General features: G+C 33.5%; 1 protein-coding gene across 1 annotated transcript; it reads right to left on the reverse strand.

Annotated features, from left to right (window-relative positions):
* Nucleotides 1–445: 445 nt before the first annotated feature.
* On the reverse strand, nucleotides 446–16,213 carry LOC123658183 (pre-mRNA-splicing factor Slu7). Its single transcript, XM_045593625.1, has 12 exons — nucleotides 15,829–16,213; nucleotides 14,751–14,902; nucleotides 13,882–13,974; nucleotides 13,033–13,222; nucleotides 12,410–12,492; nucleotides 11,824–11,969; nucleotides 5,725–5,908; nucleotides 5,077–5,222; nucleotides 3,529–3,634; nucleotides 2,275–2,368; nucleotides 1,784–1,959; nucleotides 446–687 (listed from the first exon to the last, which is right to left on the reverse strand). The coding sequence occupies exons 1-12, from the start codon at nucleotides 15,995–15,997 to the stop codon at nucleotides 514–516; spliced, it is 1,713 nt and encodes a 570-aa protein (XP_045449581.1). The 5' UTR covers nucleotides 15,998–16,213; the 3' UTR covers nucleotides 446–513.
* Between the last annotated feature and the right edge of the window lie 2,471 nt (nucleotides 16,214–18,684).

Genomic DNA, 18,684 nt, shown 5'->3' on the forward strand with positions numbered 1-18,684 from the left:
TCCTGTTGATGAGTAAGGTGACCAGAGCTCCTGGGGGGGATTGGGGATTAGGTCGGCAATGCCCTTGCGATGCTTCTGGTGTTGCAGGCGTCTATAAGCTACAGTAATCTCTTACCATCAGGTGAGCCGTACGCTTGTTTGCCGAACTAGTGATATAAAAAAATCATTAAAATAAAACTACTATTTTAGTAGAAATTTAATTCAAGACTTTATGACGACATAAAAACATGTATGCACATAAAACTGGTAGTGTAACTAGATTCGCTATGACGTTATCGGTAGATCATGAGTCATTAACATGACGATACTGGTCTTTAAGAATGTTGATTCACGAGTAACGTTTCTTTGTTATCTATATTAATATATTATTATTTATTCATTCAGAGATCTTATATATACATTTATGCTATTGGAAATAATAATTGGCAATGTAAATAAAAATAGATCACATTGATATTATATTTATTTGTATTATAAATAAAGCCAAGTCACATTAATCATTTAGTACATCAATTACATAAACTGGCTCATGGGGTCTTCTTCTCTTCGCCGCTTCATCATATAAGCCTCCATTTCCTCTTGTGTGGGTTCTTTAACTTCAGTCATACTGTTGTATGGCCGCTTCCTCTCATCTACAGACAGCAGGTACTCCGCGTGTTTCTGTTTTCTTTCCTCCATTTCCAAGGCCTGTTACATGAACAATATTAATACATTATTTACAAATCGATTATTAATAAATTAATAATATTGTACCATACATTTTAATACTTATTTCTACGCAAAAAAAAATAACAAGTATTATAGTACAAAAAACATACTATAAATATATAATTTTTTTTTATGTGAGATTTTAGCCTCCATTTGTATTTGTACTATTTATAAAAATAATTTATGAAAAGATCAAATAGCTAAGCTAAGGTAATGGAAAAGGCTCACTTAAAAAATATTACATTTAGTTTGAAAAAGTCATCATCATCATCATTACAGTCCACTGCTGGACATAGGCCTCCACAAGTTTACGCCAAAAATAACGTGAACTCATATGTTTTGCCCATAGTCACCACGCTGGGCAGGCGGGTTGGTGACCGCAGTTTGAAAAAGTGCCGTAAAATATTCTTAAATGAGAAAAAATAAAAATATTTTATAGACAATGTACTAAAAATTTTTTGAATATCATATCAAAAATTGACCGTTCCAGCGGGGATCGAACCTGCGTCTCCGACTGACCGCCACGTTCCCAAGCCACGGTTCACTTAAACCGAAAATAAAAATCATCATATCAAAAATTTCGACCTAGCGCCGACATGGTCAGTCGGAGACGCGGGTTTGATCCCCACTGGAACGGTCAATTTTTAATATGATATTCAAAAATGTTTAGAACTCCTATGTGGGTAATACAAAAAATTTAAGGTGGGTAAAATCGTACATAATGTACTAAAAAGTTATAAACAACAAATCTGTGAAGAATTAAGATTGTCTTATATACCTTTAAAATTAAGTCTTATATACCTAAACATTTTTGAATATCATATCAAAAATTGACCGCTCCAGCGGGGTTCGAACCCGCGTCTCCGACTTGCCGTGTCGGAACTCTAGCCAATTAAGCTATGGAACGATGCACCCGCTTGAGCGAAATTTTCGATATGATAATTTTTAATTTTCGGTTTTAAGCGAACCGTGGCGTCGTCTATAGTGAGCTCTTTACAGAAACCCGTAACTATTCAAAGTTTCATATTACAATGAAAATCTTTGACAGGAGACGACACCGTGCTATCTTATATACCTTTTTAAGTTTATCTTCTTCACGCCTATCCTTCTTGGCATTCTTCTTCTTTTTCTTCTTTGCCTTCTTCTTGTCCTTCTTCTTTTTACTTGTTCTTTCTGTTTTCGACCTCTTGTCCTCCTCTGATTCTGAGCTATCCGAGGATGAATCTGATGATGACGACTTTTTGTCTTTCTCTACAACCAATAATAAAATATATTTAATAATTATTATAAATAGGTAGGTTTATGAAAATATATGAATTGGTGTTAATGACACATAAAAACTAGAAACTATTTTGATGTAATGAAATTAATGTCATGATGAAAATCATTACATGAGATAATTAATAATTTAAGTATGAAGAATAATTTTTTACAACATTTTAGACTTACGGGTATGTGTTAAATAATTACTGACCCACAAAATAAAATGACAGATGTGACTATCAGTATCTACTAAAGATATTCAAAAAGGTTGAAATGTGCCTTAAATACTTTTTTTTATCTTACCCTCTTCCTTTTCCGCCTTTGGAGGTATTTCCTTCCCAGTGTCGGGTACTTCTAAAACCATAGACTTTCCGGCCTCGCCGACACAGTATGACATCTGAAATTATACAATACTCTAAGTTCTACGAGTGTTTATACTATTAAGTCACTGTTCAACCCCCCTACCCCTTGGTGATATGAGGTGAGGTTTTAGACTAACCCCCTATATCCAAAAATCACGTGTATTTCTTTTTGTGCTCAGTATAATGAAATTTTCCGAATAAAATTGGAGTGTCTGTTTGTAATATTAAAATAACCGCTTTTTACTAAATTCATATGTATACGTATGTGTACACGGTATATACCAATATAATATTTTTTTACAATTTTTGTTTGTTTGGTCCGGCTAATCTCTGAAACGGCTGGACCGATTTTGACGGGACTCTCACAGGCAGATAGCTGATGTAAAAAGGAGTAACTTAGGAAACTTTTATTTTAGAAATTTATTGATTTTATAACTACATATTTTTTTTAAATTTCACGCGAACAAAGTCGCCGGCACAGCTAGATTTTAAATATCGATATAATACAAATAAATTTTGTTAAATTAACCAGACAGATATCAAGGTAGCAGTGTGGTTGTTCGCATTTTTTTGATATATACAAGTGATATCTCATAAAAACCCCCTATGTGATATTTCTTGATTTTTCCCTCCTCTTTGAGACTCGCTTGATTCAGGGACGCACCTACTCACTTTCTTTGTAAAGCTTTTCTCTTTATTTATAGTTTGTATTAAAAAGAAATTAATAGCTAAAGCTTATTATTCGGTACAGGTTTATATAGATGATAAAGATGTGTGGACGTCGATTTTGGATAAATGTTTATTTAAAAAAAGAAAGTAACTGCGGTGTTTCCTGCCAGTTCTTCTCTGCAGAATCTACATTCCTAATCGGTGGTAGCTTTACTTTTAAAAATAATTAAAGTTTTAACTGGTAAGATGACGTTTCGAAGGTGCTTTTCAGGTCTATTTGAATAAAGCTATTCTGATTTTGTTAGTTAAGATTTGAAACGAATTGGAAATCTTTGGACACAATTCCCATTTTATTGCAAAACTAGACTAATTCCTTGCGGAAACCAAATTTGCCTGGTAGTAAAACGCAAGCAGAATTAAATCAGACTTTTACAAACACTTCTGCAAGAGTGTTGAATAATAAAGAATTGTAATAAATTAATTAACTACGTAGACTACATTTTTTTTTTATTAATAAATATCTAACCTTTATAAATGAATGGCAACACTTGTACCCCCACTGTCCGTCCTTCCAGTAGGAACCCCACACTGATGTGTGGTTGTTTATTAGAACATCTTCTTCATATTTACTCCTGAAAATTATAATTATTTTTATTATTTTTGCATTTGAAAGCATCTAGATGTTAGAATACTTGAATTACTACCAATCTTGGTTTAAATAGTTTCAATCTGACTCATTTTATGTGATAAATATTGCATTCTTAAACCCTGTTTTTTTTTTAATTGTTTAAAGAACAACTTTTAGAGGAAATTTTTAAGTATTTAATGAATATCTTAGTGGCTTAGATATCTTGCTAAGCCAAAATAAAACAACGTGATGATACAAAAAATCGTAAAGATGATTTTATTGACGAATACGTCAATATATAACGATCAATCATCTATTCTTTGTAAAAACATTGTCCCTACAAACATTTAACAAATTTCATATCATAAACAGTATTTAGAATACACAGCATTGATATTAAACGGCATTTCATTATCATCATTCATTTATTTTAATCATTTTAACGGTAACTTAGTTGACCAAATCTCCTTCCCATACAAATAATTACTGTCCTTATGACTAGTTCAGTTATTCATTGAATTTAAAAATATTGTATGAAAACGCATTAATTTCCATTTTTTTATCACAATCTATATAATACTTTCCAAACCCATTTACATGTTTTCCAGTTTTTTAATGTTTAATTTTACTATTTAAAAAAAAATAGCAATCTGTGTCCCCAAATTGTTTTCAAAACTTCTGTCCACTAAGTTACGGCCTTTGAAAGTTCTAAAATAAAAACAACGATGGCCATAGTAATCCTAAACATATCAATGAAAATCAGAAGATGATTAGTAAATATTTTAAGAAAGTGGAGTGAAAATGTAAAAGAAATTGGCCTTGTTTTTTACTTACTGTTTTTAAAATCCTTACGAAATGTACAAAGAATAGTTGATCGACCCATTAACATATAAATAATATATAAACTGAGTAGTTTGTTCAGATGATACATACATCTCAAATCTCAGCAGTTGCTAGTTCCAATTGAAAGATTATTTTAGTGTTTATTACCCCAATTATCGAAGGAGATTATAGGCTGTATTGAATCATGCTATATTACCATACTAGTATAAACAAGAAAACTCAGCAAGGCTGACCAGTGTTTGTTTCCACTGCTGGACAATGGCCTACTTAAATATATACCTATGTTACACTTATTAGATGATAAATCTTATTACCTCCATGCCTGTAAAAAAAAAAAAAAGATTCTATTCCTTGCCGCTAGAAGTGTTTCTGGTTTGATCTATTGTCTATTAATTGTCTATTATTGTCTCGTCTTGTAAGTTTTCCTATATTAATAAAATTTAATTTCATATGAGAAAACTTACTCAATTTAAATTCATTAAAACCTAAACCCAATACCATAAACAATAAAATATAATATAGCATGTAAATATCCCACTGCTGGGCAGATGCCTACTTAAATATTTACTTAAGTTACATAGATATAATTAAATATAATATTACTTAGCGAGTTGTTTCTCAGCCCGGCCGGCCAGTGATCCGTCGCGGTTGTATCTCACAAACACTTCGCTCTGAGCCAGTAATAGCTCCCGTGGAGGGGCCTGAAGGTGCTCCGCCCCTCCATATTTATCAAGCACTGACTGCTTCACCTGGAAACGAGAGATTTTATGATGCATATTTTGTTCTAATCATTAAAATAGATGCGACAGTAAATTAGTGCATGTTTACTATGTACAAATAACTAGTTACATATTTTGATATTACTATATTTTCATATAAGTTATTTTGTATAGAAATAGTTTACCCTCTCAATATTAAAACGTTTCCAAGAGTATATAGTATATTAAAATACTAAATTGTTATCACAACCTAATGCAAACACATATCTTTTTATAGTTTATCTTCATTATTATAAAAAACAAAACTACTACAAACTAAATTGGCATGTACGAGTATAGTACAATACACACTATGAGATATAACTCAAAACGTATTCGTTAGATCACGCTCAAATTTAAATGAAACAACACGACAAGCATCAGCTATCAAATAAAGAGAATCATCAAAATAGGTACACCAAAAAAAAAAAAAAAATATGCAACCTCCTCCTTTATTGAAGTGGGTTAAGAAGTCAAAGTGACGTTTCCTCACCTGTGTCTTGAACTGGTCCCTTTTTTCCTCATACTGTTTCTGTAGCAGTTGTAGTTTAGTGGGCTCGGCTAGTAGGTGTACATCTAGGCCTTTGTTGTGAGCCTCCCACGCAAACAGTTGGGCAGCGGCATGCGCCCGGGTGTCTCCGGAGAAACGGACAAAGTTCTCGCCTGCGTACTCCGATCTACAAACAATGAGAATTATTGTGGGCGCAGTAAGACAGTATTACTGTAGGATAGCTGTGTGTGTGTGGGTTAGGGTTATAAAGCTAAAGAGTGGGTGTTTCGAATACAGTCAAATAAATACAAATCTAGTTCAAAAATAGCAATATACAATGTGTCCGGTTTCCGATGTCCGATACTTTAAGGGGTTAAAATACAATTAATTTTATCGACAAATCAGGGATTAATGATTTTTTTTTGCCATCAATAAAAAAATGGCAGTACTTTAAAAAAAATTGTCGGCGGAGCATAGATGCTTGTATTAATTTAACAATATCTACACAAGTAGAAGACTTTCAAACACAAAAGTGGTCTCAAATGTTAGTTAATAGTGTAGACAATAAATCTAGATTAAAAATATTATTTTCTAATTTTTCAGTATTAGTAAAAAACATTTTTGAAAAAATAAATTAGACAAAAAATTGATGTAATTTTTCAGATTCTTAGCTTTAAAAAAAAAACTATCGTGTTAACCATTTTTTTTTATTTGTTTTTATAATAATACAGGATATTTGCTATAAATGCACATTTAAATCTTAACTCTGAGTTAGATAGTTTAGGAGCTATGACAGTGTAAACATACTTACTTGAAAAGCGTGGATATACTAGCAAATGAAATAAAACAAAATAATTTATATCAATTGCATTTAATTTGGCAAAATAGTTACAAAAACTGCTCAAAGTGACCTCCTTGTCTCTGCAGACATGCTGTTGCTCTTAGTGCAACGTGTTGCGTAGAGCGCTGGATCATTGCCCTGTCTTCTCGCAATTCGTTTGCTGCTTGTATTATTCTTTCTGCTAACTCCTCTCGTGTATTTGGCACATTTACATACACTCTTCGTTTGAGTGTGCCCCACAAAAAAAAATCAAGAGGTGTTAAATCTGGCGACCGCGGTGGCCAAGCAATTGTTCCTCCGCGTCCGATCCACGACGAATAGTGTGCGTTTAAATGATTACGCACACGAAGCGCGAAGTGTGCCGGAGCACCATCTAATTGCAGAATCATTCTGGTCCTGTAGGCCAATGGTAATTCCAATAGAACATCCAAAAAATCCGTTTCCAGGAAATTTAGAAATCTTGGGCTATTCATTGTCTCCGGTAAAATGATTGGTCCAATTAGAGTGTCGTCAATCATTCCGGCCCAAACGTTAACAGAAAATTTGTGTTGAAAAGAACTTGGGCGGATCGCATGTGGATTTTCTTGAAGCCAAAGGTGTTCGTTACGGTAGTTCGTATACCCCGATCGCGTGAAAGTGGCCTCGTCTGTCCACATAATTCTTTTTAAAAAGTTTGGATCATATCGCGTTTCTCTCAATATCCACGAACAAAAAATTGCTCTTCTTACACAATCCGGTTCCAGTATTTCTTGCACCCTTCGAAAATGGTAAGGATGTAATCCTTCTCTTTTTAAAATTCTCCACACCGACCATTTCGATAGACTGAGACGATTAGCTATGCGTCTAATGCTCAGGCTAGGGTCTTGAGTAATCATTTGCAATATTTCCTGTTCATCTTGGAGCGACAAAACACGAGTACGTTCGTTACCGAGCTTTCTTATTCCATTTTCCGCAAGTCTCAAATGAATTCTCACGAAAGTGCGAGCATTCGGCGTACGTCTGTTAGGAAATCTTCGTGCATAGGGTCATTGCGCCTGTTCGCGTCCACTTAGTGCAGTTGGCAAGTTTGAAGAAGAAAATAAAAATGTCCCCGCACTAATTTCTATGAAAAATTTATTTACTGTATTCATTATATAGTCTATTTAAAGATTAATTTTCAGTTTTGTTCGAAACATCTTGTTATTATTTTATTTAAATACAAACGTCAGAATTAGGCGATTTACCCAGTTTGCGTCCATAAAATCCAATTTGCGTCCACCCGCTGGACCACTTCGCGTCCACCAGCTTAGAAAAGGAATAAAGAGGTGATATTTTTATGATAATGTAAAGAGACATTGGATTTTAATAATTTATTTATTGAAGAATTATAGTTATTTAAAAATCAACATATTAACATTAATAAATCACTATAAAGAAAATAATACCTACCTATTTATTCTTCTAAACATTGATAGAACTTAAAATTAAAAAACAAATTAGGTACCTATGTAGTCAGTAAATAGTAATTCCACCTTTAAAATTCAACAATTATCTGTTCTGTGAATTTTAAAGGAATGTAAGCAAGCTAAAGATCAGCCTGCAATTACAATCACAGCAGCCTTTCGCAGTCGACTACTGGACATAGGCCTCGACAAGTTCACTCCTGTGTTTTGCCCATAGTCACCACGCTGGGCAGACGGGTTGGTGACCGCAGGCCTGGCATTGTCGTACCGAAGACGCTGCTGCCCGTCTTCGTCCTGTGTATTTCAAAGCCAGCAGTTGGATGGATATCCCGCCATCGGTCGGCTTTTTAAGTTCCGAGGTAGTAGAGGAACTTAGTCGCCTCTTACGACACCCACGGGAAGAGAGGGGGTGTTTATATTCTTTGGTGCCGTAAGCACACAGCACCACAAAGATCAGCCTTGATTAATAATAATTATGGAAACAAAATACGAGGTGCACACATATCTCCATTCGCATTAAATATTAATAATACCGCTGTTTTCTTCTTCGTCACTTGGTTTTATTTGATACTAGCTGTGCTCGCGACTTCATCCGCGTGGAATTATAATTATAACTATAATAAAAAAATATTGTTCTGTTCGTAGAATTACAAAATAAATAAATTTCTAAAATAAAAGTAGCCTAATTTACTCCTTATTTCATTAGCTATCTAGATGGTAACGTCAAAATCAGTCCAGTCGTTTCAGTGATTAGCCGGAGCAAACAGACAGACAGACAGACAAAAATTCTAAAAAATGTTTTTATTTATTTATTTATTTTATTTTCTTACATCTAATATTACAGGCATAACCCAATTCATTAGACATAGTAAAAGAGACAAAAAGCAAAAGGAAAAAAAGTTAAACTATAATTAAAAAAGAATTAGCTGACTTTAACATAATACTAAAAACAAAACAATAATAAATATAGAAATATTAAATTCATTTCTAATAACATATTATATACAAAGTAACTTTTGTGAATTCACTCCATGAACAAAAAAAAAGGTCTAGTGTGTCAGCCACCAAGTTCAGCGTTCTGACTGAACGAGCAAGGGGGCCGTTGCGCACTAGCTCGGTTCTGCCGTGGGGTACTGCAAACAAGCTCGGTCGCTGTCTTCGTTGTAGATGATACCTATCGGGTACGCTCAAACCTATCCACTGCAGTACCCCTGGATTTTGACAACGACGCGGAATAATTTTAAAATATAAGTTGCCAGAGCCAGCTCTCTCCTAGTCTCCAACTTGTTGTTACAATGTTGGATACATCAAGGGATACACGCCATAAAGCCTATGGTAAAGAAACCTGGTGAATTTATTTTGAATACGTTCCAGTATGAGACTGTATTTGACTTCATGTGGAGACCATACTACCGCATTATACTCAAGCTGACTTCTTATTAGGGGGGCATCCTACAGTAAAGAGATTGCTTATTTTGGTATATGTACCGTGTATAAATCAATATACATTTAGTAAAAAGCTGTTACTTTAATATTACAAACAGACACTCCAATTTTATTTATTTGTGTAGATAAGTTTTGATCTGCACCCACTGATTTTGTCCAATATTGAAATAGCATATTTTTTGCATAGGTACTTGTCTTAACGATTTCTTCTTCTCTTGGATGTCATGCAAATCTTCCTCTGTGTATGTTCTTTTTTCTTTCTTGTTTCTTATCTGCAAAGAACTCATCTTAAACAGAAAAAAAAATAAGAAAGAAATTACTTATTTCATTCAAAGTAGAATAGGTATTAAACTTTTAGTTTTATGTATTAACCTTATAGAATTAATTTAAAAAATGGACGCGATTTAGTCTTATTATTAATCCCTTTAGGTATAGTTTGCGTCCATTGCGGACGCAAAGTGGAAGTTTTATAAATTCGGTGTAGTAGTTCGCGTCCACCTTATTTTAACTGTTAACTATAAAAAAATAAGCAAATTCATAATTATTATAATTCCTTTTATCATAACCAACGCCTAGAAACAGCTATGTATCCAAAATAGACATAAAACAATAAAAGACTCACCTTCAAACGAACCGCTGCCCACTCTTTTCTTCTCATTATTCCGTGCCTTCGCGCTCTCTTGTTGAACAGCCCTCACTAACTATTTTTTTTACCCAGGATTGCTTGGACGCACGGAACTTTTGTCTATGCGTACGTGCCTCTTATACATTGAGGTATTAGCCGGTTATTATTTTTCGACTTATTGGTGTCTTAGTATACTTAATTTCGAGACTTTTCAAAGTCAGATCCGTAAAATGGACGCGAATTGGGCGGTGGACGCGAACAGGCGCAATGACCCTACTCTACAACAGCTCTATTTGCACTCCCGTCACACAATCCATACACGAAATGGATGTCAGCGATATGCTGGCTTGAGTACTCGTTCATTGTAATTAACAAAAAGTAACAGTTCAACAACAAAACAAAAAACGTAACAAAGTCTAACAACAAACAACAATTATGTAAAGTAAGTAGATTTAGTTAAAACAGCACAGGAATGTTATCACAACGCAGAGCGAGGGACGACTGCTCGACGGCACAAGCGCACACTGCACCCTTTTTACCTGGAGACAGCCGTTATTCTGTCTCGCTCGCACTGTTGTGCACAGCGTTTTTACCTGCTCACACAAAGGATCTTATTGTGCTTGCTTACGGTTCCTTGAATTATTGAAGAATTTATCTTACTCACTGGAATAGGTGTACAACTGTACAGTTATCTAATATGCACTTTGAACAGTTACATTCAAATTATCATAGCTCCGAAACTATCTAACTCAGAGTTAAGATTTAAATGTGCATTTATAGCAAATATCCTGTATTATTATAAAAACAAATAAAAAAAAATGGTTAACACGATGGTTTTTTTTTTTAAAGCTAAGAATCTGAATAATTACATCAATTTTTTGTCTAATTTATTTTTTCAAAAATGTTTTTTACTAATACTGAAAAATTAGAAAATAATATTTTTAATCTAGATTTATTGTCTACACTATTAACTAACATTTGAGACCACTTTTGTGTTTGAAAGTCTTCTACTTGTGTAGATATTGTTAAATTAATACAAGCATCTATGCTCCGCCGACAATTTTTTTTAAAGTACTGCCATTTTTTTATTGATGGCAAAAAAAAATCATTAATCCCTGATTTGTCGATAAAATTAATTGTATTTTAACCCCTTAAAGTATCGGACATCGGAAACCGGACACATTGTATATGTAGTTGAAGTTCAGTTAATTATCGTAGAGAAATATTGTGAACAATTAAAAAAAAAATACTGTACTTCTCAATAATTTATTTTTTGTATCTGCACAAAGTCCAGACAATAACCTATATAATTAACAAAAGGAATCGCTAAATATACGACTAATCGTAAGTACAAAACTCAAGATCAGCTGATTCAATTTTGGTAATAGAAGTGAAACTTTTTTAGAATCGTTGTGATTTGAAATTTAGTGAAATGAAAATGCGTCACGATAAAGAAACAAACACATACATGTATAGGAGAGAATGAGACAGAATACATTACTGCTCACAACGCGTTAGCGATGCGTGTTGCATGGTACTTACGACCTTTTCACGGGACCGTGAAAAGGGACGTAATATCATCGACGATAGACCAAATCGCAACGGCCTACCTTCCTATTACTTTCCAGAAGTTCAACTTCTACAATGTTTGAATTACACACACACAATTATATTGTGATTAAGTTTTTTTTTGTGTAAAAAGACAGATTGTAAATCTTTTGTGTAGTAAAAATAAATTAATAACTTACTCCGCCGCCTCTGGTAGCGGATTATCCCTCATGGACCTCGTCTTAGGATCATAGTACGCAGAATTCAAGTCTAAATTACGGAGGTACTTGGCTGTGTCTTCTCTGATACGTAAGTTTCTCACTGTGATACGTTGTTTAGAATCCACCTACAAAATTAAATACATGAATAGCATTACACATTGTTAAAATAATATCACTGTTATTGAAACTTATTTTAATTTAATTTTTGCCTGATTTTTACTGCACTACTACCATCAGTCATAAGCAGATATTTTAAAGCCTATATATTTAATCCATAAATAAATAAAAAATTGAAAATTACAGTAAAGTAAAATAATTGTTACAAATTGATAATATCAATATTAATTAAACAAGAAATCAATTACAAACAACGATAGAATTTACAAAAATTAAACAAATGACTGCATTACTGAGATGTGCAACAAAACAATCATTTTTTTATAATTTTTATAATAATAACATACAATATTGTATGATGGTATAGTATACATATAGGATGGGATGTATTGTATTCTATATCCTATTCTATATACTTCTATTCAATTGTGTGTCACTATTGACTCACTTTAGTTCCAGGCATGTCCACTTCGTCCACGTACTTGTCCTCATCCTCTCCTTCTCTGTCATCTTCCTCTGTCGCTGTCGGATCTGAAGTTATATACAACATATTATGTCTTTTATATTATTGAAGTAAAACTTCTTTACGCATGCTTGACTTGGGGAGCAAGCTGGTGAATGCGTGACGAGAGCGTTACGAAAAGTGTGATCGGGCGAAGCGAACGGAAGTTGAGAGGGAGATATGAGTTAGTGAAGATAGAAAGCACACTCGTTTTTTCTATACTAATATTATAAAACTGAAAGTAGCTGAAAAGTTTGTTTAAACGGGTACATCTAGGGAATTACTGATTCGAATCGAAAAATTATTTTTAAGTTGGATAGCCCATTTACAGAATAAGGCTGTAGGATATTTTTTTTTCTTCAAAATAATGCGAGTGAACTAGCAGTTGCGTTGGCGGTCGCGGGTTCGATCCCCGCTCATGACAGACATTCATATTGGTCATATGATGTTGTCCGTGGTCTGAGTGTTTGTGCTTGTGTATTGCATGTGTTTCCGCACCCCCCCCACTGGATGTCCTAACTAACTAATCCTACTGGAGGCCATTGAGTGCGAAGCGCTTATTTATTTACCTTCCTCAAGCTTCTGAGCTCTTAATTCCCTTTTAGCCTCTTCGACCTTCTGATATTCCTCAATAATAGCTTTGTGTTGTTCCGGGTCGTATCCATTCCATCTGTCGCGTTTGCCGTCATAGCTCAGATTTAGGTTCGGCTGACTGAACTCATCAGGAGCGATGCCTGCATTTGTAAACTTGGCTCCTATCTAAAGAAAAATATGAACACACAAAAATTGAATGATTTAAATATATTTACTAATACTATAACATGTTAATGTGGCTCTTGTAGTAGTGCAAAAATATTGAGAACTAAAAATTGAACAAGAAACATGGTAACCATAGTGTTTTATAAAAAAAATATTTATTTTATTAAAGTCAAACTTTTCTATCTATCAGCCCAAAACTTTTTTGTTCATCTATCACACATCGCAAGTGTTCCTTGGAGCTGTGTATTAATGTAAATGTTTTTATTCACTAAAGTTTCACTTGCATCGTGTTGTCATAAAACCACAGAATTCTTTTTTATTTAAATCAGTCAATCAGTTCAGCCTATCGCTGTCCACTACCAGACATAGACCTCCCCAAGTTTGCACCCAACAGAGTTATCCGCTTCCTTCTTGAAGTTGTTACGGCCTAGTTAAACGGTGTGGCTTAGGTTGACATAATTGTGAACAACTCCAAGAAGGGTACCAGCAACCAATACCGGTCTCTGTATTTTATTATTATTGGTTGTTAAACATAATGTTTATTAAACATTTTACTTTAATATTATAAAAACACTGCAAAGAATTTTATAATATAAATAGGGAGTAAAATGTATATTATCAATAATTAACCAATTATTACAGAATTTTAAGCCACTTACCTTTCTAGGTCTCTCAAGACAATCTTTTTTCTTGTGTGTCATCGCTCCACAGTTCTCGCAGGCACCTTTTCTGAATTTTATAGCTACATTCCCCTGGAAAATGAATAGGAGAATGTAGTTTAGTACCCATAAAAATATTAGCACACAAAGTACATATATCAAAGGAAAAGCATATGATACTATTCTCTGCTGATTATTTGCATTATAAAAGTTTGTTTTTTAGAATTCCTAATTGTGGGTAACACAAAAATAAAAATCGTACATATTAAAAATAGCATGGTGTCGTCTCCTGTCAAAGATTTTCATTGTAATATGAAACTTTGAATAGTTACGAGTCTCTGTAAAGAACTCACTATAGACGGCGCCACGGTTCGCTTAAACCGAAAGTAAAAATCATCATATCAAAAGTTTCGCTCTAGCGAGTATATCGTTCCATAGCTTAATTGGCTAGAGCGTCGACACGGTATGTCGAAGACGCGGGTTCGAATCCCGCTGGAGCGGTCAATTTTTGATATGATATTCAAAAATGTTTATAAAAGTTTATTGATACACAGTTAGGGCCAGTTGTAATGGTTGTGGATTAAACTTTTTGATGGGTGAGTATATCCTATAGATAAAAGTTTGTACTTTTTCAGCATTTGAGCAATTTCACTTTAATTTTGAAATGTTTCTATTTACAAAAAGTTGTAGTTTACTAATTGAGAAACAAGTCCTAATGGCCTATTGTACCTCCTACTGTTAAAGTTTATGAGGATAAACTTCATCCACAACTGATGAGATGGCCCTACTATTGTGGTAAATATAAAAAATCAACAGTATATAATAATTTTACTAATTTTATTAATATTGTAATACATAAATATACTTACAGTAACACCCTTATTATAATATGTGTCAAGTCTGGTAAACTCCGCCTCTCTGTCAGCCTGAGGCCGCTGATGTTTCAGTGTGGGTCCAGAGGTACCATAGTACCAGGGAGCCGACGATATATATTGTGGAATGTGAGGATTTATATCCTTGCCTGAAACAGACATATTACAACTATAACTGAGGTAGGGCACAGCAGGAATATCTGCTCAAAATCTGGAGCAACCTGATTGGGGAACTACCTCGGCCTTACAGAAGATCACAGCTAAATAATACTGCTTTCATGCAGTGTTGTGTTTCTGTGATGAGTAAGGTGATTAATGCCGAGTTGCACGAAAAGAAATTAAAATTTAAGTAGTGATTAAACTAATTTAATCGCGAGAATTGTATGAAATTCTTGTGATTAAATTAGTTTAATCTCTACTTAAATTTTAATTTTGTTTCGTGCAACTCGCGTTAAATCTCCTAGGAGGGATTGGGTGTAAGGTCATCAACGCACTTGCAAAGCTTTTGTTGTAGCAGCCATCTCTAGGCTACAGTAATTGCTTACTTAAGGTGAGTTACGCTTGCAAAAAATATACTCATTAATTCTATTATATTATACTTTTTCGTATCTAAAAATACTTTAAGTCCATCTTCATTTTGCTACAAATTATTATCAATCCTAACTTAGTTACTGATGACTCCAATTTCATATATGAGGAGAGCTTTGGAGGATGCTATCTTGACATATAGATGTGGTGGCATGCATCAAATATTAAGCCACAGTTACCTCGTTTGCCCATTCACAGAAGTATTATGATTGGCAATAACTTAATAAGAAGTAATTATTCTTGAGATTTAAGATTTACTTAGTTTAAACAGGACGTAGGAGTTTCATTTTCCATTACATACTATAAACTCTAACTCTGACTTACTGATAAGCCCAATTTCGTATTTTCATATTTCACTCCGTAAGACACTACACTTATGCTCAGTAATATTTCTTTAGTAGGAAATGAATTTATATTAAATCTATTTTGAGATTTAAAATTTGTTTTACTTAGATAAACATTGTTGGATCCATTTGCCACAACATACCAGTTTCATCAACAGCAGCGGGTGCTGTTCCAGCTTTACGAGCCTCTTCGAGCTCCTTAGCCTTCCTCCAGTCCTCGCGGGACTTCTTTTTGGGCTCATCTTCTTCATCTGCTGTTTCATCTTTATTGCGGAGTATTTGTGAAACTGCGACTCGGGTGTTGGTTGTCATGATTTAATTCCAAAATCAAAGTAATAAATTGTCAAGAGAACTTATAAATAGTTACTTAAAGATAAAATAATTCAATAATTATGATAATTATTGATAGTTTTTATACACTTATTTAACACGTAATCTTAACAAACCAAAGCAAAAGGCCTTTGAGGTTCAGGAAGGGTTCAGGCCATATTTTGACAATTGACAAAAACAAATTATTTGTCATTATTACGTCAATACAGAATACCATAGACCATGGAGCATAGACAAATTTTCTCTATGCTCCATGGATAGACCTGACTATTTCGACACAGATTAAGAATACTTTTAAAGTCTTTTTTAAAAAATAAATAAATGACGACTAGAAACTACTAGTGCTTTTGAAGCCTATTTGATTAAAAAAAAAAAAAAAAACGGCGGGAATATTCAACGCGCGTGGTTGCCTTTTTTAGTTTTTCATTATTTAATTATTTTTTTCTATTTTATTCAATCAGATCAGTTTTCTATAAAAAAAAATTATTCATTTAATTTATATATATTATAATTAGTTAGAAAACTCTTGGTTGGTAAGTTTTTTTTTATACTTTATATTTCAACATGAATGAGCCACCCATATCATGGAGGAACATGCAAAATGCCCGAACCTAGCAGTTTTATTACAGTAGAATATTGTGATGATTCTAGCATGGACACTGACCAATCTTACTTATCAAGAAGTTAATAAAATTTTCCCTACACTTCATAAATTATTTGCTGAAGTCTTGCCCAGTCCTCAAAGAAAATTGTCATTCCAAAATGTTAATACTCCAACTACTTAACATTGGGTTGTCAACATCATAAAATAACTACGCTTCAGCCTGTAATATCCCACAACTGAGCATAGGCCTCTTTCCCCATGTAGAAGAAGGATCAGAGCTTAATCCACCACGCTGCTCTAATGCGGGTTGGTGGATATATTCCCTACTATGAGTAACGATCGCTATCAGGTGTACATGATAACAACCGGGACCGACGGCTTAACGTGCTCTCTGAGGCACGGTGGGGGACAAGGACTGCACAAACACCTAGACCACGACAAACACCTGTATGACCAATACAAATGGTTGTCATTTGCGGCGATAGAAGCCGCAACCGCCAACGCAACAGGTACAATCTATGGCTGTCACCGTTGCGCCAACGCGGCGTCATAAAAGAATTATTTTCCTTTAATCAAATAGATAAAAATTATAGTCTAATTACAAAATATGATACTCCCTCCACACAAGAAACAAACAAAAATATCAGATCTTTTTAACAAAACTTTGCCAAAACCAATAATAATATACCTACTTTCCATCGTTGCCAATATTCCAATATTACTCAAAATAAATAATGACCAACAAAATTATACAACAGAATGCTTAGAAGTATAATTAATAAGAAAAGTGATCTAATTTACTTGTTCAATAAATGTAAACCATTTTTATTTTCATTATGTGAAACTTGGCTTAGACTAGGTTTTACATTAAGAAAGATTACATGGATATGATGGTGTTGCTCTTCTCATTAAGAAAGACTACCCTTATAATATAATATTCTATATATATAAGTCCTCACATCATATATATATCTATATATCTGGTTCAGTATTTATATTATGTATGTCATACATATATACATAAAATAATATATTTAAATGTATAATGATATATTTTATTGTTTAATATTGTTATTTTCTATATATCATAAATATCCCATATCTATTCCTTCCCTGAAAGATTCCTAAATTTAGGTTCACTTGTTCCTTTCAATACATGAAGAAATTTTCCCCCGTTTAATAATGGCAAATACGAGAATTGCCAGAACAAAAAAATAAAAAAAGAAGAAAAGCCCATTTGAATAAAGCTATTTTGATTTTTAATATTGTTTAGCTAATCCAAAAAGTGGTGTTTTGTAAGGAATGAACGATAATATGATTTTTTTGCTATCTTAGAGCCATTAAATAAATTATTTATTGATATACTATTTTTATTTTAAACAAATAAAACCATATATTTTTTTTCAAAAATCATTTAAATATAATAATGTGTTATTTATTTATTTATTTATAGAACACCAACAAAGTACACACCATATTTCAAGTACATATACAATAACAGTAGAGTCTGAGTGTAACTTTAACTATAGGTGATAACTAGATTAAACTTGACTAACATACACTAATCTATAATCTATATAATAATATATATAAAAGCGAAAGGTCACTCATTCATCACGAAATCTCCGAAACTATAACACCTACAAACTTGAAATTTGGCAGGTAGGCTACTTAAAAGACATAGGTATCCGCTAAGAACGGATTTTACGAAACTCGACCCCTAAGGGGATGAAACGGGGGTTGGAAGTTTGTATGAAAGTCCTATGTTTTTGAAGTAAGAGACTTTAAAATTTAAAATGTAAGCTCTATAGATGGTGAAAAGGTGACCAAATAATGAATATTTAGAAATCAACCCCTTTTTGGCGTTAAAACGGGGGATCGTAGGTTGACTCATTGATCACGAAATCTCCGAAACTATAACACCTACAAACTTGAAATTTAGCAAGGATGTTCCTTATACGGCGTAAACTACCGCTAAGAATGAATTTTACGAAATTCGACCCCTCAGGGGGTAAAACCGGGGTTGGGAGTTTGTATGAAAGTCCTATGTTTTAGAAGTAAGAGA

Source organism: Melitaea cinxia, chromosome 12 (assembly GCF_905220565.1).
Source record: "Melitaea cinxia chromosome 12, ilMelCinx1.1, whole genome shotgun sequence".
NCBI lineage: Eukaryota > Metazoa > Arthropoda > Insecta > Lepidoptera > Nymphalidae > Melitaea > Melitaea cinxia.